Here is a 24,122-nt window from a genome sequence, read left to right on the forward strand (position 1 = left end):
CAAATGCATGTGTAGACTCAGGTTTTGATCACATGGAGAAGCTTGATTCGTTCACAGTGTTAATCTTGTTTAGACAGTAGAACAAAGCAGGAGTCAAGTAGTACCTTTAAGATCAACAAAGTTTTATTCAGAATGTAATGAATAAAACTTTGTTGGTCTTAAAGGTGCTACTTGACTCCTGCTTCAGGCCAACACGGCTGCCCATCTGGGTCTTGTTTAGACAGTGTCTCAGGTTTACATCTGCCTTTAAGAAGGCAACCCCTCTTCCTTTCAGTTGGGAATCGGCTCGGGAGCTACTCAGAGTCAGGCCACTGTATATTATGCAATAGACTATAGTCCTTTACTTAATTAAGTCCCAGTATTACGGGTCTTACAAGTGCATAGAGGCTATAAAATACTACCTAAGCATAAAATTCTAGCACAACTCTACAGAACCCACAACAAGATTTAGCCATGGCCTGGGACTCAAAGGGGATTCAACGACGTCGGCTCGCAAGACCGAGTAACCAATGGGCATCAAAACTACATTACCCAGAAGCCAGCGAAAGACCGAAGACAATGATGCGATTTGATTCCTGGGCTGCCTTTCTAGGAGCTCTTTCGTTTTCTTTCCTCATCTAAATCCTTGACCAATTGCCATTCTGATTGGTCCTTTCTTTGGTTTTTATTCCCCCCCCCCCCCTCAGTCACTCTAGCAGCCAATTGCCTCTTTTCCCTTTGGCCTCGCTCGCCCCGGTCCTTAAGTGGGCCCGCCTCCATCCTGTTGTGTGATTGGTTCAACTTTACCGGCGCAGAGCCCTAATTGGCTACACTCGGCACACCGGCGATGTCAGTAAGCCGTGCTGGTGATGGAGGGAGCGTTGCTGAAATGGACCAACTACCTTTCAGGTGAGTCTTAGGTCCTCAAGTGGGTTCGGTTTCGTTACCTGAAAAGGCAGGCCTTCAGGGCTCAAAACCCCCCTTCTCGTATCCTAGCAGCATAGCTGTTTCATAGGTAGGAACTGAACCCAGGAATCGGGGCTCCTTCCTTCCACCCACATCCCTAAATCCTCCTAGGAAAGATCTGTCGTTAAGTCTTTTTCAAAAGGAAAAGTCAAGTTCTCTCCCTTTTTTTTCAGACAGTGGATATTGTTCTGTTGTTTTCATGATGCCAATTAAATAAGTGTATTTATTTATTTTAAAGTATTTCCTGGAGTTTTCTCTGTTAATGAAGCTGAATGCTGTTGTGTGCGTGTCTCTCTCTCTTGAAAGCCCCAAATATAAAACAAAATAGAGATGAAGAAGAACAGTGGAGTGCCCTGACCTGGATAACCCAGGCATGCCTGATCTCAGAAGCTAAGCAGGGTCAACTCTTGCAAGTATTTGGATGGGAGACCTTGGAATACCAGCAGTCAGGAGAACAGGGGCAGGATATATTCAGCCACTTCTCTGAATATCTTCCAGGCCCCTAGTAGGGGTTAGTCACCAGAGGTCGCCATAACTTCCAGGTGCACACTCACACAAGGACACATAAAAATACAAGAGAAAGAGAGAGAGAAGTGAAAGAAAGGTGACTTAGAAACTGCTAGTTTTTGTTGTTGTTTTTTAAGCACAGGGTTATGCATGTTGATCTGGACAAGTAAATAAAGTTTATATCTGGTAACTGAAGCTTAGTAAATTAGGCACCAAGAAAGTTGCTGCAGTAAGAATATTCTGACACTAAGGTGCCACCACAGAGAAGGCCCTGTTTTCTGTTGCCACTTGCTTTACCTCAGAGTAGACACAAGGCAAGGGCCTTGATGCCAGTTTTAAGGTTGTGCAGGAGTAAACAGTGTTTCAGGTGCCCAGATCCCAGACTATTTGAAGCATTATAGGTAAGAACAATGCCATAAGAGTGGAAAGCAGGATACATTTGTATACATTTAAAGGAAAGGCACTTTTAGAGATTTTGTCTAATGGTCTGTGCTGACCTCTCAGGTCTCCAAAACTCAATGTGAACTAGCAACTTGAAGGGATCTGAGCCAAAACAAAAAAGCCTCTTTGGGTGTATTCCTTGGTCTAGGCGTGGAGGCTAAGTTGATTATTCTTTTCGTAGAGGGTCTACCTGGCTTACCATAGACAAGCCTAGCAAACACGAGCCAATAGAAATTTAGATAGCTGGAAGATATTAATTTCTCTATCTCTTGCCTCAGGTTGGCAGCCACGATACTTTGTGCTGGAGAATGGCATCCTTTCGTATTATGACTCACAGGATGATGTGGGCAAGGGAAGCAAAGGTAGCATCAAGATGGCTGTGTGTGAGATCAAAGGTAGGCTGAATTAATATTGGAGGGGGCTTATACTATATCTGCTGCAAAGGTTTGCTACCTTTAGCAATTAAAAAGACTGTTTCAGAATTCAGAGTGAGAAATCAACAAAAGAAAGTTTTGCTTAACTGAAACTGTACCATTTAATATTACTGCTAATTAATGTTCCCTCTAAGCTGTGGAGTCTTGTGAGCAAAAATTCTACTTTGTGAGCTACTGGCATTAAAGTTGTGAGCAAGCAATTTGGCTGCTGCATAAATTAGTTTGCTCTGGGGCCATCCTTCCTGAGCTAGGACAAAAATGTGAGCCGGAGGCTAAAAAACCTGTGAGCTAGCTCACACTGACTCAGCTTTGAGGGAACGCTGCATCTCATTGACATGATATCACATAATCCATAAAGCTTCCACAGCCCAAACACTGATTGCTGTGAGTTCTTTATTAGGATGTGACACACACAAACACTTGCAATACACAGGAACACCTGGCACAAATGTTTTAGCCCACTAGCAGAAATCTGTGCACAGTGAGTTCTGGGGTTACTAGTAACTTCACCATGATCAATTTTCTTTTCCATAAAAAGTCTCTCAGAGAGACTACCTAGATGTTACAAACTGCACAAGTTTACCATTGGAACTTGCAGCTATACTGTGGCTGCTTGTTCCCAGTGGTGACATACAGGTAAACATGCTGAAGTACACAGTTTGGATTGGGACCACTGCATGGATGAAAAAGGAATTCCTGCCTTCTCCCCATACTGATTTCAGTGACAGAGATATTACTTTCTCTGTGGTGAGCTGTCTCTGTTTCCCAGCAAAGCAAGTAATGACATGCACACAAAAGCCCATGGGCTGTTTCAGTCACCAACAATAGCATAAGGGAAAAGGCAGGAATTCCTCCTTTTCCTTGTTCAGTGCTCCTGATCCAAATCAGGCCCCACTCCAGTTTTGCTCACAAGTCGCCACTGGAAACTGGCAGCTACGGTATAGCTGCAAGTCTCTAAGGCAAGCTTGTACAGTTTGTAAAGTCTGTTTAGGCTCCAAGAAGCCCTTTATTCCCGTACAAATATTTGCCTGCCATTCTGTTCAAATATCAGTTATTCTGTCACTCCACCCTTCTACATATTTTAGCTTAAAGATCTCCTTTCTTTAATAGCCATATTAAGTTCCATTTGTTTGTAGAACCATAAGTTGCAGACCTCCTGGTCTATAGACTTTTGGGTATGTGGAAAACAGGCCCAAGAAGACTGATTTGTTTTTGAGCCTCAGATTCTACAGGCTTCTTCATTCTAGTACATGCTCCCTCTGCAGTTTTACTCTGCTTCTTTCCCAGCTTCAAGTGTCACCAGCTTCCTTTCCTTATAAGGCCTGGACTGTATATTGATAGAAATGGGCTCTTCTATTCATAAAGGAACAGTCAAAAATTGTATCCCCAGAATCTTTTGGGTAGTGCTGAATTTGGTGTACTTTTGGCGGCCCCCCCAATTCACCCAAAGCATATATTCCAAGTCACTCACCTTTTATGGGTTAGTTACTCTTTAGCCTTCCCAATACTTTTCAAAATCAGACTGAAAAGGTGAGCACCAAGTTCTTCCTCAGGGCATCCACAATCAGAGTTTCCAACCTCCAGGCGACACCAAGATCAGTTCTTCTGGAGGAAATGGCTGCTTTGGAGGGTTGACTCTGTGGTATCATAGAGGTACCTTCTCAGGTCCCTTCCCCCTAAGCTCCGCCCTCAGAATCTCCAGGTATTTCCCAAACCAGAACTGGCAGCCCTAATCATCATTGACCTGATACAGACTTCACGTGGTGGTAGTAGTTATTGCAAATTGCAAAGGTGGGCGTACTCAGAATCTTGTGTACTTGGAATATGTGGCAAGAGAGCCACTGACATTATAGCTTTTGCTATCTCTTTTGATGTTTCTGATTTTTTCTCTGCCCCTTCATGTAGTGCACACTACTGACCCCACTCGTATGGAACTGGTCATCCCAGGTGAACAGTACTTCTACCTGAAGGCAGGAGGGGCTGCCGAAAGACAGAAATGGCTGGTGGCCCTGGGCAGCTCCAAGGCCTGCCTTGGAGACAGCAGAAGCCAGAAAGAGAAAGGTTTGTTCTTTAGAAATGTGTCGGCGGCATTGAGGGAGCTTAAAATAACAGGGATTGTGTGTAGAGATTAGGGAGGGTGTTGGCAGAGATGGACACAAGTGAAGTAAGGATTATCATCCTGATAAACTGCCATTAGGTTGAAATAACCTGTCTTCTTTGGCAAACCTCTGTGAGCCTGTTCAGTTGTTTGTATTGTGGGTGGAATGAAACTGGATTGTATGCCTGCTCTCTCCCGAGAACTAATGTAGATTTCATTCTTCTTTTTAAAAATGTGGATATCCAAGGAGATAACCATGTTCCAGAGGAATGAGGGATAGCCTAGTTTTCCACTTACAGTTCATACATGGGTGAGAGTCTCCATTGACATATGTAAAAGTGCTCCATGTGAGCCATTAAACAGCTTGACCCATTGGTTGGCTGTGTGATCTGCAGCAGGCAAAACTATTCTGGTTGCAAAGTGGAGATATGTTCTTTGCACTGATCTTCCATGCTAGCATGGGTGCACAGACCCAAGCTTTACTGTGTTTCCCAAAGAAAAGCCTTTGTTTTAATTTGGCGATTCTGTGCTGTTGTGTTATAACCCATTCTCCATTGATTGGTTTCTAATCCTCCTTTCTATTACCCCTTTCCCCCCTCATTCCTTGCCACAGAGCATCTCTCTACGTGCCATTCTCCATTGATTGGTTTCTAATCCTCCTTTCTATTACCCCTTCCCCCCCTCATTCCTTGCCACAGAGCATCTCTCTACGTGCCATAGTGCGCTTTGTCTGCCCCCCATCTGTTACTTACCTTGGTTTTTTCCCCTTTTGTATTTTTACTGTTTCTGCCCCCCTTTTTTTCTATACTTCCTTGCTAACCTAGACAACAGTAGCTCACATAGGCTTTACACTCCCAGCAATTCACACTAGCACATTCTTGGGTCACAAAGTATGGCTCCTTGCTAGCAAAAGGCTGGGGAAATGGTCATAATTCCACCATGGGAACTAGGCAGGGGATAGAGAGAAAGATCAGTGCACCAGAGAATGCAGTGATGGCCACAAGAATAAACAACTTTAAATGGGGATTAGATAGATTCACAGAGGATAGTCTATCAGTGGCTACTAGCCATGGTGACCGAGGGGAACCTCCATGTTCAGAGGCACTAAACTACTGAATCCCCCCAGATCCAGGAGGCAATATCAGGGGAGGATCTTGGCCTCCATGCCCTGATGTTAGCCTCCAAAGAAACTGCTTGGCCACTGTGTGAGAGACATGAGTGGATGCTGGACGAGATGGACCACTGGTCTGATCCAGCAGAACTCTTCTTATGATGTAGTGAAATGGATTTTCTCTGCTCTCATACTGCTTTAAGAGGACTAGGGGAAACAGAGCTTCTTGCAGTGATTTAGCACTACAGCTAGCACCAAGAATTCCACAAGGAGGGTCACAATAAGGTGGCTTCATGCTGTGCTGTTGTGTTTAAATTAATAACACTCCCTTGATGGGTGGAGGGAGGGAGGGCAATCCTTTTTTCAGTGCCCCTCCTTCCCTGCCTCTTAAGGCAGTGGCTAAACCTGCCCTAACACAATACTAGATCCTGGCATGGAAGTCAGATTTTGCTCCCTCTCAACTGTGCCCCAGATGGCAGCTCATTTTCTTGGTCCCCTAAAACACTTCATAGGTGCTATTGAGAATGAAGTGTGGTCCCTTCTGCCCAGCTTAACACAAGTTTCTGTTGCTTGGTCACACCAGGATATGGCAGGATGTTGAGAGGCTGGAATGTTGAAGGATGCTGTACTATGCAGAATGTCTGTGAAGTTTTGAAGTTTATTCTGAAAACATATGGAAAGAAAATGAGCAACTGAAGAAGCTAGAGAGTACTGAAAAATTGGAATGTACCTTAATTGTTCTTGAGCCAGTTCTGTCTTGGCCCCTCCAGGCTTGTTAGATCTAGAGCTTATCTGGACAAGGATATTGGTGCTTGTTAAGGATGCTCTTATCTTGAATCAACAACGTTTATTTACCTAGCCGGAAATCCCTGGGCGTTTTAAGCCCTGCCCCTTAGATCATTTTCTTGGTTCAGTTCAGCTCACTGTCTGCAGCAACGGGAATTAGTCTTAGCTTATGGACAGTGTTCCCGCTAAGCTGCAGAGTCTTGTGAACAAAAATTCTACTTTGTGAGCTACTGGCATTAAAGTTGTGAGCTACTGTATTGTATAAATTGTATAATAGGGAGTTGCCCAAAAAGACCGCCACAACCACATTTAACTTTAAAAGGGGTAAATTCTCTGAGATGAGGAGGCATGCGAGGAGGAAACTGAAAGGAAAGGTAAATACGGTCAAAACCCTTGGGGAAGCTTGGAGACTATTTAAAACTATAATCCTAGAAGCTCAGATAAAATACATACCACAAGTTAGGAAAGGCACAAACAGGTATAAGAAGAGGCCAGCATGGTTAACAAACAAAGTAATGGAAGCTGTAAAAGGTAAGAAGGACTCCTTTAAGCGGTGGAAAACCAGTCCAAGTGAGATTAATAAAAGGGAACACAGGCAGTGGCAAATCAAATGCAAGACTGTGATCAGGCAGGCAAAAAGGGACTATGAGGAGCATATTGCAAAAAACATAAAGACCAACAATAAAAATTTCTTCAAATATATTAGAAGTAGGAAACCAGCCAGGGAAGCAGTGGGGCCCTTGGATGACCATGGGGTAAAAGGATTACTGAAGGAGAATGGGGAAATGGCTGAGAAGCTGAATGCATTTTTTGCCTCTGTCTTCACCGTGGAAGATGAGAAGTGTTTGCCCGCCCCAGAACCACTAATATTGGAAGGGGTGTTGAAAGACCTGAGTCAGATTGAGGTGACAAAAGAGGAGGTCCTACAACTAATAGACAAATTAAAAACTAATAAGTCACCAGGTCCGGATGGCATAAATCCGAGAGTTCTGAAAGAACTCAAAGTTGAACTTGTGGATCTTCTAACAAAAATCTGTAATCTTTCATTAAAATCTGCCTCTGTTCCTGAGGACTGGAAGGTAGCAAATGTCACCCCCATCTTTAAAAAGGGTTCCAGAGGAGATCCGGGAAATTACAGGCCAGTCAGTCTGACTTCAATACCGGGAAAGTTGGTAGAAACCATTATCAAGGACAGAATGAGTAGGCACATTGATGAACACGGGTTATTGAGGAAGACTCAGCATGGGTTCTGTAGGGGAAGATCTTGCCTCACTAACCTGTTACATTTCTTTGAGGGGGTGAACAAACATGTGGACAAAGGAGACCCGATAGATGTTGTTTACCTTGACTTCCAGAAAGCTTTTGATAAAGTTCCTCATCAAAGGCTCCTTAGAAAGCTTGAGAGTCATGGAGTAAAAGGACAGGTCCTCTTTGGATCAAAAACTGGCTGAGTAATAGGAAGCAAAGAGTGAGTATAAATGGGCAGTCTTCGCAGTGGAGGACGGTAAGCAGTGGGGTGCCGCAGGGCTCGGTACTGGGTCCCATGCTCTTTAACTTGTTCATAAATGATTTAGAGTTGGGAGTGAGCAGTGAAGTGGCCAAATTTGCGGATGATACTAAATTGTTCAGGGTGGTGAGAACCAGAGAGGATTGTGAGGAACTCCAAAGGGATCTGTTGAGGGGTGGTGAGTGGGCGTCAACGTGGCAGATGCGGTTCAATGTGGCCAAGTGCAAAGTAATGCACATTGGGGCCAAGAATCCCAGCTACAAATACAAGTTGATGGGGTGTGAACTGGCAGAGACTGACCATGAGAGAGATCTTGGGGTCGTGGTAGATAATTCACTGAAAATGTCAAGACAGTGTGCATTTGCAATAAAAAAGGCCAACGCCATGCTGGGAATTATTAGGAAGGGAATTGAAAACAAATCAGCCAGTATCATAATGCCCCTGTATAAATTGATGGTGCGGTCTCATTTGGAGTACTGTGTGCAGTTCTGGTCGCCGCACCTCAAAAAGGATATTATAGCATTGGAGAAAGTCCAGAAAAGGGCAACTGAAATGATTAAAGGGCTGGAACACCTTCCCTATGAAGAAAGGTTGAAACGCTTAGGGCTCTTTAGCTTGGAGAAACGTCGACTGAGGGGTGACATGATAGAGGTTTACAAGATAATGCATGGGATGGAGAAAGTAGAGAAAGAAGTACTTTTCTCCCTTTCTCACAATACAAGAACTCGTGGGCATTCGATGAAATTGCTGAGCAGACAGGTTAAAACGGATAAAAGGAAGTACTTCTTCACCCAAAGGGTGATTAACATGTGGAATTCACTGCCACAGGATGTGGTGGCGGCCACAAGCATGGCCACCTTTAAGAGGGGGTTAGATAAAAATATGGAGCAGAGGTCCATCAGTGGCTATTAGCCACAGTGTGTCTGTGTGTGTGTGTGTGTGTGTATATTTGGCCGCTGTGTGACACAGAATGTTGGACTGGATGGGCCATTGGCCTGATCTAACATGGCTTCTCTTATGTTCTTACGTACTGCATAAATGAGTGTGCTCTGAGGTCATCCTTCCTAAGTTAAGACAAAAATGTGTGATCTGAAGGCAAAAAATCTGTGAGCTAACTCAGCTTATAGGGAAAACTGCTTACGGACTAGTCTAATGCAGAGTACTGAAATGGGCCACTTTCTTGATCCTGCAAGGGTTCATATTTATTCTGACTGGTTACATTTTTTTATTTTTTTATCATTTACCTTATACCTTGCCATTCCCTCCACTGGGAACCCAAAGTTGTTTCTTTGTTCTCTTTATCTCTGTTTTTAGCTTCCCCACAAGCCTGTAAGGTCGGTAGGGCTGAGCATGTGTGACTGGCCCAAGGTCACCCAGTAGGCTTCCATGGCAAACTGGGGATTTAAATTTGGGTCTCTCAAATCCTAGTCCTGCCATGGTGGAGACTAAGCTGTGGCACGAATTCCATTGGGGGTAGCCAGTGGAAGAAGATGACAATGGAGTGGTAGAAAGAATGATGCTGAGGATAGGAGATTCAGCTTTGAATGGTTCTTTGCAGGGGGGTGGGTTAAATCCAAGCCAATAGCAAAGTTAGCACAGCAGGAAACAAAGTTTCTATTCCTCCCCTCCCCTGTTCTCTGTTTTCTTTCTGTACTGGTTTTCTACTTGCAAGGAGATTTAAATCAATACGAATGTTCCAAAAATATGATCCTGCTCCTGCCACTGGAAATGGTGCAGTCCATTCTCCCACCTGAGGTCTTTGCCTTTTCATCCCCCTACAAGTGTGGTTGGGGGACTTGTTCTGTGGCTACAATAAACAAAAACAGGAGTTACCACTATTGTTTCATTTCTTTATCATGTTTAGCTTTTGCTGCAGCAAATCTGTTACTCTTTAATGCATGGGATGGAGAAAGTAGAGAAAGAAGTACTTTTCTCCCTTTCTCACAATACAAGAACTCGTGGGCATTCGATGAAATTGCTGAGCAGACAGGTTAAAACGGATAAAAGGAAGTACTTCTTCACCCAAAGGGTGATTAACATGTGGAATTCACTGCCACAGGAGGTGGTGGCGGCCACAAGCATGGCCACCTTCAAGAGGGGGTTAGATAAAAATATGGAGCAGAGGTCCATCAGTGGCTATTAGCCACAGTGTGTGTGTATATATAAAATTTTTTGCCACTGTGTGACGCAGAGTGTTGGACTGGATGGGCCATTGGCCTGATCCAACATGGCTTCTCTTATGTTCTTAAGGTGCGACAGGACTCCTTTTTGAGTCTTGCCACTTGCACGCATAGACCATCCCCAAATGCACACTTTCCCAACCATTGCAGATGCCCTCTGTGTTCCTTCTCTTTTCCCATAGGGCTCAAGAAACTGCTGTTGTTATTTACTGTCCCATGCCATGTTGCAAGCACGCTGAGCCACAGTTCTGTGTTTTATGTGCACACTTAGATACACTCATTGCTGCCTTCTTACCTTTTGGAGATAGATCGAGACGGGTAGCTGTGTTAGTCTGTAGCAGTAGAAAAGAGTCAGAGTCCAGTAGGACCTTAAAGACTATCAAAATTTGTGGCAGGGCAGGAGCTTTCATGAGTCACTGCTGGGGAAGAAGTGAGCAGTGACTCATGAAAGCTGATACCCTGCTGCAAATTCTGATAGTCTTGAAGATGCTACTGGACTCTCGCTCTTTTCTTACCTTTTGTCTTTCATTGTTCTTAACAAACAGCTAAATGTGTACTGGAAAGATGCTGGGAGGGGAGAAGTTCGTCTCTGGCTGTTGTGAGATTTGGAAAGCTGATGGAGTCCAAGATTTGGGGTGTAGGATATAGATGTAAAGGTGCCCATCAAGGGCACCCAGTTGCTCCACAAGCAGCCCCTAAAAGGGCGCTGGCCGTATTTGTATAACTCCGTGTGTTCATGTGTCTTCTTCAGACCTGGACCTAAGCCACGAGTCTTTGGGGAGGAAGCTGTCCGAACTGCGGCTATACTGTGATGTGCTGACACAGCAGGTCCTGGCTGTGCAGGAGGCAACGCATCCCCAAGACAATGGCTCTCCGCTTGACATTCAGGTGGGGACATCTCTTAAAGTTGTGTGTATGAAGAGTTGCAGGATCCAGCTCCATGCAGCACAGTGGCTTGCAAAGAAGGCAATACCCTGTGCCATTTCTGAGCAAAAGGCAATCTTTGTCTGCTCGAGGGCTGGCTCCTCACCCAAGTGGTTTCTCAGGGTACCAATGCAGCAGAGAATGGAAATTGGTGAGGGACTCCCAGTGTGGCTGTTTTCTCCTCCCAGACTATGCTAATGCTGCCATTGGCAGGGTCCAAAGTGGGCTTCTGAGATGCTGCCTCTGGATACCACCTTGGGCCTGTTAGGGGGAGCTTGGGAGGAAGGTGGCTCAAGGCAGCAAAATGAAGCATCCCACCCAGGGGGAGAGCCTGAAGGCAAATGATCCGTTGTTAATGTCCATAAAATCAGAGTCCATTCCACAATCCAGACTCCTGACAGTTGTGTCTACAGAGGTTTCTGGAGTGTCAGCGGCAGTTACAGATGAGTAGCCTCTATGTTTCAGAGAAGGAATAATGTTAGTGTGTTGCAGCCAAAATACCCAAGACCTCTGGCTACACCTTAAAGATTAATGAATGTAGCTGTTACAACCTAAAGCATGTTTTGTCAGAATTACATTTACATTGTCTATAGTCCGCCTTTCTCACAGGGACTCACGGCGTGTTACACATAGTGAGTCAGTACAATCAACAAAACGGAGCATTCAGTAACCAGTGCATTAGGAGTTTAGAAGTCTGGAAGCACCAGAAAGAACTGCAGCATAGCATAACTATTCAGATAACCCATTAAGCTATATAAAAACTACATAAACAGGATTATAATAAGCTATACACAGCAGTATAGACCACAATCCCAATTATTTATGAATAATGTGAACCATTTTGTACAGCACAACCTGATCAACCTGTGCAAAAAAGCCTTCTTGTCTAGTTCAGTTTTGCATAGTTTGCTGAAGGCCAGGGGAGTGGGAGCTTTCTTGACCATCGTGTGCTGGCCACTCCATGAGGCAAGGAGCCACACTGGAGGAAACGCATGGATGGGCAGTTGTTGATTTTGCCCATTTGCAAGTTGGCACCTGCGGAAGCCCAGATCAGATAAGAGGCAGGAATATTTTGGTTTCTGGGAGGATGGAAAATCCACAAGGTACTTACTCTTCCATGAATTCAACATGAGGCATTATCTACCAGGAAGTTCTGTGCAGTTCTGGTTTAATCTGGCAGGCAGTTCTCATTCATTTCAGAGGGGGCTTTTCATTCATTCATTACATTAGATTTATATCCCACCCATCCTATGAAGACTCAGGGCGGCTAACAGCATAAAATAGAATCTAAACAGAAGCTACATGGAGAGTATTTTCTTGTCATTTCCTGGTTGTAAAGCCTCCATGGTCTTGGCATTTGTTTACATTAAAATAAACAAAGGCAACATTAATAGACAATATTAAAACAGTAAAACAATCAAATAAAATCACAATGGTGCTACTACATCAGTTATAGGCAAGGATCATGTAACATCTTCCGCTCTCCAAAGCCATCGAACCCTGGGCAGTATTAATACAAAGGACAGGTCCAACATCTCCCTCTACTGTCCCCACCCCCTGTAGCACCCAAAATTTGATGTCTTGCCATTTTTGAAGAGGAGCAATCACAGAGTCGGGGGCAGCCACAAATCCGACACTGCACCACATGGAAGGTTCTCCCCCACACCTACAAAATCACACATGAGCGCGCAGTGCCCTACTTGGAGACAGGGTGCTCCACATAATGTTCCTGACAAGTATATGGTTCCAGATTATTTGCACCCAATGATCCAAGCCCTTTAAGCTTGGTGGTAGGAGGTGATAAAACCTGATCTGGTTCTTAGGTTGAGAGAATCTGTCCTCCTTTTCTCATTGGTTTTTGCTTAGGGGGAATAGCATTCAGTAAATATCAAAAAAATTAGGGATGAGTTGGATTGGCACAGAAGGGTGGGCTGCAGCAACAAAAGCATATTTTTGAGCAGAAGGGCAGGAACATGATTCATTTCTCATGGCAATGTTGGAAAAGTACCATCAGCCAGTGAGCTGCCACTGATTTCACTATTCGAATACATTAGCACCCTTGGTTCTCAAAGCAGAGGCTGTGGGGTTTGGCCCTGTGCCTTTCCCAGGGACATAAGTGGGGCAAGGGGAACCTTTGTCAGCCCTGAGGCTGTGATATTATAGTCCCACCTTCCTTTAACAATAGCCATTTATCCCTGTCTCCTCCCAGACTTGGGGAAAATGAAAACATCAATAGCCCTCACATTAGTGGAACAGTGTATTGAGAGCCAGTATGGTGTAATGGTTGGAGTGTCAGACTATGATCTTAGGAAACAGGTTCACATCTTCACATAGCTATGAAGCTTGCTGGGTGATCCTGAGCCAGTTTTTCCTCTAGGCTCAACCTACCTCACAGGATTGGTGTGAGGATCACACAGAGAAAAGGAGAATGGCGTACACTGCCTTGAGCTCCTTGAAGAAAAAGGCAAGATAAAAATGCACTAGGTGGAAAGAGAGACAACATCAGTCTCTCTGCTTTTATTTACTTCATTTATACCCTGCCTTTCTCTCCCCTCATGATAGGGATCCAAAGTGGCTTACATCATTCTCTACTCCTTCCTTTTATCCTCACAACAACCCTGTGAGGTGGGTTCGGCTGAGAGAATCTGACTAGCCTTAGGTCATCCAGTAAGCTTCCATGGCAGAGTGAGGATTCGAACCGAGATCCTAGTCTGACACTCTTAGCCACCAATCTTGTACCCAGTTCTTGTAACTGTATACTGAAAGATCTTCCAGAACAGCGTCCACTAGGCTGCACTGCTGAGCTGTAGACTTGGACAGAGTTGCTGTATTCCCAGGGCTTGGATCACAGCAACTCTTGGGGATGTGGGTGGCGGTCGCTGTATGTCTGAACTACTGCTAAGCTCCATGCCCTATACCAGTACAGCTCAGCCTCCTTTGCAGCCACTGCTGGCTTGCCTCAAACCCCTGATCGCATGGAGGCTTTCTGTGGTGGGATCTAATCCCTAACAGTTGTTTGGAGTGGGATCGGCGTGAGATGGGGCTGGTGTTCAGCAGCTGAGCCTGCTGGGGTTTTTACCTAGCAGAACACAGAGTGTGTTTTTGAAGCATGGGTTTTGTGCTCCAGAATGGAGGGGGTGGCGGGAGGGAGCCAGCAGCCCTGCAGCCTGTTCCTGACTGCCTCGCTGTGGTTAAGTAATCAGAAACCTTATGTCTGCACCCACCCACCCGCCTGTCCTCCAAGTGGAATTCTTAGCCAGCTTCAAACCTGGGTAAAAAATCCTGGATGAGCAAGGACCCTCTCCTGGATGAGCAAGGGACCTTGCCCAGTTCTGCAAGGCCTGTAAGTCCACACTCTTCCGGCTTGCTTTCAGTTGACTTTGAGACTTATAACAGCAGGAGGAATCCAGGATATACTGACGTCATAGAAACTGAATAACACAAGAATGTTATTAGCACCAACTGTTTTAAATTTTAATTGATTTTATTAATATGATGCACTAACGTGTTATTGTTATTATGACTATTGTTGTAAGTCGCCCTGAGCCTGCCTTGGTGGGGAAGGCAGGGTATAAATTTAATAAACCTAAACCAAGCTTTAACTGTGGCTACTGTTGGCCCTGCTGTTACCCCAGGAGACCAGAATTCACCCTGAAAAGAAGCTTGAGTGCATGATCCCCCTCCATAGCTCCTGAGCGATCCCTGAAGTTAGGTCTTGGGGCCAATTCCAAGATTGCTAAAAGGGCCCAGGCCTTTCATCCTTAATGTTTGCATGCAGAATCATATCTCTGAAAGCGCCCTTACCTGGATCCTGAGGAGCTAAACAGATGCATGGGAAAGTGAGCTGCACTGTTTCAGCAACCAAAAGTTTGGATCAGTCTTTAGGTCAAGGCTCTTTAGGCCTGACTCCATCCAGAACTGTGGTTCTGAGGATCAGAGTAACCATGCAGGCTCTTACCCACTCTCTTTATGCTTGGCTCCCCCAGAAGATGAATGAAGCCTCATCCTTGCTGCGGGCTACCTGCAGCCAGTTCATCTCCACGCTAGAAGAATGCATGAAATTTGCCAATACCCGCTTGGCTCCCGAACTCTACCATCCTTCGGTCCCCCAGCCTTCTGATTTTGTGGGCACCAAACTCCCACATTCTCATCGGGTATGTATTTGTGTCTTTGTTAGTTTATTCATCACCATGCACGCAGAGGATAAATGGAACGGACAATAAAAATCTAAAAACGCATTCAGTGGTACTGAAATTCCAGCAAGGCTGTACCTTTTCCCATATGACAGACTCTTTGTGTATTTTGAAGAGAGAGTGACTGTGTCTCTCCTGAGCCCTTTTTCAGGCTAAAGGCATGCATTACATTTTCATTCCAGATCTCTGACCCTCTTGGATGCCATCCCCTGAATCTGTTCCAAGTTTGTCTGCATTTGTCTTAATGAAACTGGACATAGTATTCTAAATGTGTTCTGTCTAGTGTGGAGTAAAGCAGAGCCGGTAGTTGTTATGGTTGCATACTACGTTTTTGGGGATTCATCCTAAAATTGTCATCTGACAATTGCATACATTCAATAAAAGGCACAGGCTAGGATGAAACAATACAGACACTTTTTTAAAAAGAGAGAAATTAAATTTAGATTTTAAAAAAAAACGAGATTGCAACACAAAATGAAGTAGAAGGGCAGGAGAGGGGACACTGCCCCATGGACTAAAAGCCCAAGACAACACAAATGTTTTCACCTGGGTTGTATCCCAGCACTATCACTGCTCCATAGCAATCATTTGCAATTGAGCTGGCTTGTCCACACAGGAAAATCCAGCTGCTAATGATTGTCATAGTACAATATCCAGTGCCTACCAGTTATTTTCCCATTTTTGCCAATCCATATGGAATATTTTGTGCACGTGGAGCAGCAAAAATGGGGAAATAACTCCCAGCACAGGAAAATGACTGGGGGCGGGGGCAGAGTCAAGAGCCATTCCTTCCCCCCATTGTGGCATTCCGAGCCTGGGCTCTGCTTTATTTTTTTAAAATAGCTGTTCCCTGCAGTTGCTTTTAACTCGTTCAAATTTAAAATGGTATTTCCCACTTTTTCCAATGTATTTTGGGTCTGCCTTAATCCACATTTGTGATGGTGAAAGTAGCATAGAGAGAGGACAGACATAAAGGATGCTGTCTAATATGAAGCTGCCTTATACTGAATCAGATGCTCAGTCCATCAAAGTCAGTATTGTCTACTCAGACTGGCAGTATTGTCTACTCAGACTCTCCAGGCTCTCAAGCTGAAGTTTTTCACGCCTATTTGCCTGAACCCTTTTTAGTTGGAGATGCCAGGGATTGAACCTGGGACCTTCTGCTTTCCAAGCAGATGCTCTACCACTGAGCCACTGTCCCTCACAAATTATGAACATATGAAGCTGCCTTATAATGAATAAGCCCTAATTCTCTTGTTTATTCCCTCACAGGTAAGGCGTTCAATGAGCCACACGGGTGTCGTCTCCACAGACAGGTAAGCAGCCAGAAAAGAAGGACACAAAGATGAAACTTCCTGTGGCATTTTTTAAAATTATTTTTAAGAAAACAAAACAGCTGTGGGGAGGGGGATCAGTTTCATGAAGTAGCATTGAGGAGGGGGGGTGTGGTATATCCTTGTTGAACCCCTTTCCCTCTCCAACCTATGCCAAGCACCACCCCAGATCTCCCAGAATTTTCCAAATGAGACTTGGTGACAGCCCATCAAATAACAGTTTAGGGTGAAAGATTTAGGCTGGGGTAGTGGCATGGGGGAAAGAGTTAAGCACCCTATCAGTTCAGTTTCAGGAGAAAGACTTATTCCGAACCTCTTAGGGATGGCCTTAAAAGGGCTAGGGGTGGAGAGGATTCCTCATTCTTACCAGCAAGGAAGCAGACAAAAATTGATGATTATTTCTCTTCAAATGGATTCCCCTATGCCTTCTCCATACGCACTTCTAATCATTATGCTCCTCTGGCTAACCTTCTGACAGACGCTGACAAGGCAAACAATCAGGGTGTGGCAGCTACTCTGCTCCAAGATGTTAAAAAAGATAACTTAGAGGGTATGGATGTCAGCTCCAGTGCAAGCTCTAACAACCAAAGGGATTCTGTCCAGCTATTTGTGCAGCTAATCGCTAAAACGGGATGTTATATTTGAAAGAATCAAGCTTTTAGAGGTTAAGATTGGGCAGCTTATTCAGACAGCTATTAGCAATCCTGGAGTGACTTTGGCCTCTGATAGTCCTCATACAGGAGCACACCCACATCCTTCTTCCTTACCTTGGAAAACACAGAGAACAAAGTCAAGTAGTTGGAGGCACCAAGAAAATGCAGACCAACTCCAGCTAAAATTTCAGCCCTCACCATCAGCAGCACTTTCCTGTCCCCTTCTGGGCCGGTGCTTTGACTTTTAAAACAAAAATGAAGTGATTCACAATGCAATTCTTAAGCAGAGGTCTATCCTTCTCAACCCATTGACATCAATGGAAGAGGAGAACTCTGCTTCGGTTTGCATTATCAAGAGTAGTTCTCAAGAGTAGTTCTCTCAAGAGTAGTTCTCAAAAGAGCTCTCTCAGCCCCACCTACCTCACAGGGTGTCTGTTGTGGGGAGGAGAAGGGAAAGGATATTGTAAGCCACTGTTAGACTCAGAGTAAAGGTGAGTATAAATCCAATCCTCCTCCTCCTCCTGATGTTTTAGTTCGTGAACTTAGGTCATGCCTTTCCAGCATCCTCGTGTGAAATGTTGACCCAGATCGTGGCCTATTTGAAATGGTGCTTGTTTTCAGGTCCCACCCATGGGCTTCTGGGGGAAAAGAAACCAAATATGGAGGCATCTCACTGAAAGTACAAAACCTGGTGGTTGATCAAATGTCCAATGGAACACCCAAGTCCCTCAGATGGCTTAGAGCAGTGGGAAAACATAATGGATCGACAAGACTGGAGATTAACTTTAGGCGGTATACAAGGCACAAGTCAGTGGGAGTCAAATCGTGCAGAATTCCTTTGTGTCACAATCGCATTCATGTGTATTTATCAACTTTTGTCCCCAGTTGGGACTCAAAACAGCTTAGAATATCATTCTCCCCTCCTCATGTCACCCTGTGGCATAGGCCAGGCCAAGAGCTTATGATGATGGGCCCACGGTCACCCAGAAAGCTTCCATTGTGGATGTGGGGATTCAAACCCAGGTCTCCCAGGACCCTAGTCCAACACTGTGTTTACCCTGCCACCCATAAAAAAATCTCCCTCCCAGGTTCTTCCACTCCCCTGTTGACAAATCCTTCTTTATGTCTGCTGCTTCCACATTATTCTTTCTCGCCTTCTCTTTGCAGAGCTTTGAAGTCGGTTCGGATCCCTCCCAGGGGCACCGTGACAGTTCTGCGCAACCTGGAGGAGATGGTGATGCTCCGCTCACAGCAGTGGGGGCAGCAGAACTGCCGGTCAGAAAGCCCTACCGGCACCGTCGTTGAAGAAGCAGCTGGTAGGAGAGGCCAAGAGTGATCTGTGTGAGGTCTCATGGGAGGGGAAGTGTGGCCAGTAGGTAGAGGCGCAGCTAACCCCTTTCCAGTTTGGTGTAGTGGTTAAGTGTGCAGACTCTTATCCGGGAGAGCCGGGTTAGATTCCCCACTCCTTCACTTGCAGCTGCTGGAATGGCCGTGGGTCAGCTGTAGATCTCGCAAGAGTTGTCCTTGAAAGGGCAGCTGCTTCTAGAGCTCTCTCAGCCCCAACTACCTCACAGGGCATCTGTTGTGGGGGGCGGGGAGGTAAAGGAGATTGTGATTGCTCTGAGACTCTGAAATTCAGAGTATAGGATGGGATATAAATCCAATATCATCATCATAATCTTCTCTCTTTCTTGTGAGAAGAAAGTGGGGAGAGTCCCTGCTGTGGGTCTCAAGCCCAGAGGTTTAGGTAGTTAGTTTGTGTGTTTCCATTTGGCCCCATTTGAGGCCCCCAGGGCAGCTCACAATAGTTTTTTAAATTGGCTTGAAATATTTTAAAACATTTCAAAATAGCAAGGGGGGGTGCAATAAAAACAATTTAAAAGGGGGGAGCTCGTGCCTCAGACTCGGCTCTGGGTCAGCACAATGGGCAGCTGCTCTGTATGATGAACTTTTCCCCCTTCTGCCTGCCTGCAAGGGTCTGCGTGTGACAATGACTCAAAAGAGACAGTGGTGTGGGGAGCTGCTGCTGGGGTTGCAGTGCTGGGGGTGAAGTGGTTCCTCCTCCCCCCCCCTCGTCCTTTTGCCAATGCAAACATCCCCCACCTTTTCTCTACAATTATTTAGGCTATGGGGAAAGCAGAAAGGGACACAGCAGGTAAGCAGTGTTATTCCTCCCATAGGGAAAACAGTTCGGGGAGGGAGTAGATTTGTATTGGGAAAACAGAATGGGATAAAATGCTTAAAAACAACAATGCCCACTCCCTTTGTGAGCACCGTGGACCCCCTGTCTGAATCCAGGCCCTTTGGTGGCTGCTTCTAACTGCACATCAAATGACTGGGGATGAAAGCTGCTTGGGAAGGAATGAAGTGGGTTTCCTTTGTACCTTTTGTCTTTCCTTGCACCACAAATCTATGACAGGCTCTTCTAGGTGGGATGGAGGCCAGAATATTGGGGTAGTTTCCCCTCCCTGGCCAATTTTCAGCAGGGTCTGAGTCAAGGAATGAAGGAGTATGAGAAACAGGGGAGCTGTTACCAAAAACAGCCCCATGTCAAACTCCTTCTCTTCCCCCATCAAAACAGCTTGTGTATCCTTATGTCCTGACATCCACCAGCAGTATGGAGCGAGTACTGGAAAAACACAGGGCAGTGCTGACTGCTCACTGGATAAGCTGTAGCTGGTTTAGTGGGAACATGTGTAGGGAGGGGGTTGATCTAGATATGGGGCTGCACTTTTGGGTGGAAGCCCTGTGCTTCTTGTTCATGTTTAATTCCATACAAAGGTCACTCTCAACTGAGGGGTTTAATTTTTTTTTTCACCCAACCCTCCTAATCAGTATACCTAATTCTCAACGTGGCACCATCTGTGGATATTCGAATCCAGAGAACAGAGCCAGGAACAGATGAGACCTGAGAGAACAGACAAACCTGAGAGAAGCCAGAGGTTTTCAGAAAAAGATGAAATCTTTTTTTAATGGGTGTTAACCCACCCACCCCAAATAATAAAAGCAGTGCCTGTTCCTTTAAGAAAGGTGATTTCAGTGGCTGTTGTGGGGGCTGCTAGGCAGCAGAGGAGGACTCCTCGGTGCCAGGCCGTGCCAAACAACCACCCGGCAACTTGCCACCATGCAATTTGTGCAACTCACTCAGGTGTAGAAGTGGCTACAATTTGAAGCCATATAATTCACCTGGGCCCTGCAACATCCGCCAAACACAACTTATACAACTTGGCTGGAGTCCCCACACAACTCACTAGAGCCACCTGTATGACTTTTGCAGCTGAAGCAGACTTTTCCCCAAGAGAGGCAGCAAAGGAAACTCCAGAAAGCTTCAGCTGTCCATAGGAAAGCTGGGAAGTTCTTCTTCATTGAAACACATAGGCAAAGTTGCAAGGATAATGTGGAGTGGGTTTTCTGTGCATGTCTGCTCTGCCTAGAAGCCTGAAAAGAAAATGCATTCCACATTTTCTTTGCAGCTTTGCTTTCAGCTTTAGCCTCTGCAAAGAGAAGAAAGAAGGACCTGGGATCATTGTTGGCAGCTTCCAAGATTCACAGGGTGAGGACAGGAAGGGGGGGAGAAGAGAGCCCTGCGGGCCTGATTGAAGCCTTGGGTGGGCCGGTTTGGCCTGCAGGCCACCCATTTGATACCCCTGGGTTAGAGGGTTGTGTGCTTTTTGGAAAGATATGACCAAAACACTTTTGACAGAGAATGTACCAGGGACTGGTAAGATTTGGAAAGCAGACAGTTAAAGACCATATTTGTGTAGCTGCTCCCAAAAAACTGCTGCAGTTTGGAAGCCAAGACACAGGAAAAACCTCCATGTACATGCAGCCCACAAGTAATAATTTACTTTCCAAACCATATGTCCGTTTCCAGCCTTTCTGTCCTTAGCTTTGATGTCAGTGTGCTACTCATCCTTGATCTTGGGCAGCTTTGTATGGTTAAATCTCCTGTTTGCCTAATTTTGCCTTGGTTACTGGGATAATGGTTTGTGTTACAAAAGACAGACACATCTGTTGCTCAAGGAAAGAGATTGTTTCCTTACACACAGCCTTGGAAGCAGGCTATTGAAAGGAGCTCAGAAGAAACCCCTACTTTAAACTGGAAACTGCTAATTGGTCTGATGCCAGTTTCTTCTTCCTTTCCACTGCAGATGCCCCATCACCGGCGCAAGACTCTCCAGTGGATTCAGCCGGCAAAGACCAGCGACTGTAACCTGGACTCTGGTGCCACTTCAGCTGTTTCTGGACTGTTTGGAGCTGTCCTTACTGCTAGCTAGCTAGCTAGAACAATTGGCCCCAGGTTCCTTCCTCTAGTTTAGGACCAGCCTGGGCCTAGAGGGCATGTGGCCGAATGCATTCTGCAAGGTTGGCAGGCCTGATGGGCAAGGAGTAGGTGCCAAGATCTGTTCCGTTCCTCTGTCTTGTGGTTACCAGGTGTTCTTCGTTGCCGGGTTTGTTGCCAGGTGTCTCCAGGCAATTCCCCCAGCGAGAAGGGTTAGATTGAGGCCAGAGGTTAGAGTAGTGGCTGAACTCTGTGTTGGATGGGTTGGCAAAGGTGAGGTGGCCTTGGGGAGAAGCAGTGGATGCTCAGAAGGGAACTTCTGGCCAAGTTGGCCAATGTTCCTGCCGTGGCCGTCCAGCATCCTTGTGCTTTCGCTAGTCGTTCTTTCAGGCTCCGGGTGGCTTGTGGTCCGGGCTACCTTCAGGCCACCTCCTCAGGCTAAGATCCATCTTAGTGCTGCTGTCCTCCTTGCTGATTTGGGAGGTGCTTTACTGGTGACTGGAAGGGCCAGATTTTCAGACAGGAAGTTCCTTTCATTCTTTTCCTTCAACAAGGATGGCCTCGCTGTGTACATTCTTCCTTCTCCTGAAAGCTCCTCTTCTCTTCTACACCCCCTGCCCAGTCAGCTTTGTTATGGAGGTTGTAGTGCAGGACCTAGGGTTCCTGCTTCGTTGTCCTTGCTTCTCTTTAGCCCTGTGCTGAGGCAGTGCATAGCCAATGCTCGATTTAGAAAGAGACATCTCTCTGGACATCTGGCCTCCACAGCAACATTTGGTTCCTCCCACCTGCACAGCACAGAGGGCAGGGGGTCACACCCCACCCCAAACCAGATATGAAATAATTCCCCTCTCTCAACTTCTTCAGGTTTGTGTGAATTTCTGTGTCTCGTGGCACTGTCTTTTATTTTATTTTTTTTCTACAGCAGCATGGCGAGATCTTGAGTGGTTGTGTGTGTCTCTCTCTCTCTCTGGAGCCCATTCATGCAGAGAGATCTCTGCCAAAGATCAGACTCTAATTTTGAATGAAGACTCTAATTTTGAAACAAACACACGACGTCATGGCTCTGTGTTGCTGCCTCTTGGGGGAGATGGTACCATTGGGACTTTCTGGGAGAAGCAATGCCTCAAACAAAACAGAGTATCTGATTTGAGGCTGCCTGAAAGAGCCGTTGCCCATGAGGTGATCAACAGCTCCTGGCCTGCTACTCAAAAGCAGGCGTTGCACGCGCACCTGCGTAACATCCTTGCCTGCCGTCACAAACGGGAACTTGCGCTTTCCTAAACCACCACTGAAGGTAACACTGAGCCAGGACGCAGGTGACTCATAATGGCAACATCGTAGCAGGAAGCAGCCAGAGCTATTTCTGGCTCTCTTCTCGCACTGTGCTTTCATGCCTCTCCTGTGTGGCTTGCATTTAATTTCTTTATTGGGTACTTTAAATAATTGAATGTGCAAGCGCTGGGCTTTTACAGCAGCTCAAGCTGTTGGCGGTTTTCTGAGCAAAGGTGAGACCACCACCCAAAACAAAGCCTGACACACATTTCTTTCCCTTGGGCATCAAGGGAGGGCCAGTTTGGAGGGCTGGCACTCAACTCCAAACACAATAGCACTCGCAGCAAAACACCAGGGGCAGACCTGCAATACTTGAAAGAGCATGCAGGGGAAGGATGTACATGTTGAACCAGCTGAAATGGGGAAGCCCTGTTATTGGAGTGCCTGGAAATCAGTGCGCCTTACTAAATGTGGGCCCAAAAGCGCTAAACAGAATTCAACAACAGAAGAAAGATGTTTACTTTTTAAATTATGTGTTTTAGAATTATATGTAGTAACAGTGCAAGGATGAAAACAGAGGATATTAACAGGAATAATCTAGAATATATAAAGACAAACTTAGACTCAACTTTGGTTGCCAGAAATCAAGAAGAGGATGCCAGGTAGATGGAAAAGGTAGATTTGTGCTTTCTTTCCATGTGTAAAGGCTGTCAAGTCTCAGCTGACTTATGATGACCCCAACAAGGGAGTTTCAAGGCAAGTGAGGTGGTTTGCCAGTGCCTTCCTCTGTAGGGTCTTCCTCAGCAGTCTTCCTTCCAAGTACCGACCCTGGTTAGCTTCCAAGATCTGATAAGATCAACCTATATTATGCTGCCTTCCTTCCCTTTATGCTTTTCTACCATCTTTCAGACATATCATTTCACATGTTCTTGACAGCTTTTCAATTTGTCAGACTTTAAGCCAAGTTTTGCAGTGGGCTTCCAGTTCTTTCCTATAGGAGGCTTACTTGCCAGAGGAAAGCAAGAACCCTATTTCAGTGCTCTTTTTTTTTTAACAGAATTGTGACTAAAACCTAAAATATTGTCTTTGGGAGATATTGCAAATCTAAGATCCAAATATGGTGAATTTTGTTAATTTCAGTATCCCAGAATTTGTGTTTGGTTGTTATTATTAGGATATTTTCTGTGCCACCTTTCACTAGAATTATACGCTGGTGGCTCACATTAAAGTACTAAATGCCAATCATAAATATAGAGAAACATATTTTATTTTGGTATATTTTTGTATTTTGTGTGTGTGTCTGCACCTGGAAGTCATGTCAACTTTTGGTAACTGACCCCTGCTAGGGGCCTGGAGGACATTCAGAGAGGTGGCTGAATAAAGCCTGCCTTTGTCCTCCGAAGTGCTGGTATTCCAAGGAGGATTCCCATCCAAATACTAGCCAGGACCAATCCT

The 24,122-nt window shown here is 45.5% G+C and overlaps 1 protein-coding gene and 1 non-coding gene across 4 annotated transcripts; one reads left to right on the forward strand and one right to left on the reverse strand.

Annotated features, from left to right (window-relative positions):
- The first annotated feature begins 688 nt into the window (after positions 1–688).
- LOC132581140 (pleckstrin homology domain-containing family A member 3-like) lies at positions 689–22,441 on the forward strand. Of its 3 annotated transcripts, none has more exons than XM_060252241.1 (8): positions 689–888; positions 2,172–2,288; positions 4,233–4,388; positions 10,761–10,897; positions 14,920–15,087; positions 16,399–16,442; positions 18,281–18,429; positions 21,265–22,441. In XM_060252241.1, exons 1-8 carry the CDS (start codon positions 849–851, stop codon positions 21,324–21,326), a joined length of 873 nt encoding a protein of 290 aa, XP_060108224.1. In that variant the 5' UTR covers positions 689–848; the 3' UTR covers positions 21,327–22,441. The 3 variants fall into 3 exon arrangements, with proteins under 3 accessions (XP_060108224.1, XP_060108225.1, XP_060108226.1); XM_060252242.1 differs by having other exon boundaries at positions 746–888; positions 14,923–15,087; XM_060252243.1 differs by lacking the exons at positions 16,399–16,442; positions 21,265–22,441 and having other exon boundaries at positions 753–888; positions 18,281–18,426.
- TRNAS-GGA (transfer RNA serine (anticodon GGA)) lies at positions 16,256–16,326 on the reverse strand. The gene has a single exon. It is a non-coding gene; the product is annotated as a tRNA-Ser (tRNA).
- Positions 22,442–24,122: the final 1,681 nt, after the last annotated feature.

Source organism: Heteronotia binoei, chromosome 13 (assembly GCF_032191835.1).
Source record: "Heteronotia binoei isolate CCM8104 ecotype False Entrance Well chromosome 13, APGP_CSIRO_Hbin_v1, whole genome shotgun sequence".
Classification (NCBI taxonomy): domain Eukaryota; kingdom Metazoa; phylum Chordata; class Lepidosauria; order Squamata; family Gekkonidae; genus Heteronotia; species Heteronotia binoei.

What these genes read in the sequence shown, in the direction of transcription:
- LOC132581140 (XM_060252241.1), top strand. Translation starts at nt 849, where the DNA reads ATGGAGGGAGCGTTGCTGAAATGGACCAACTACCTTTCAG. An exon ending in GGCTGTGTGTGAGATCAAAG is followed by an intron (nt 2,289 to 4,232) that starts GTAGGCTGAATT and finishes CCCTTCATGTAG; the next exon opens with TGCACACTACTGACCCCACT. An exon ending in AACTCCCACATTCTCATCGG is followed by an intron (nt 15,088 to 16,398) that starts GTATGTATTTGT and finishes ATTCCCTCACAG; the next exon opens with GTAAGGCGTTCAATGAGCCA.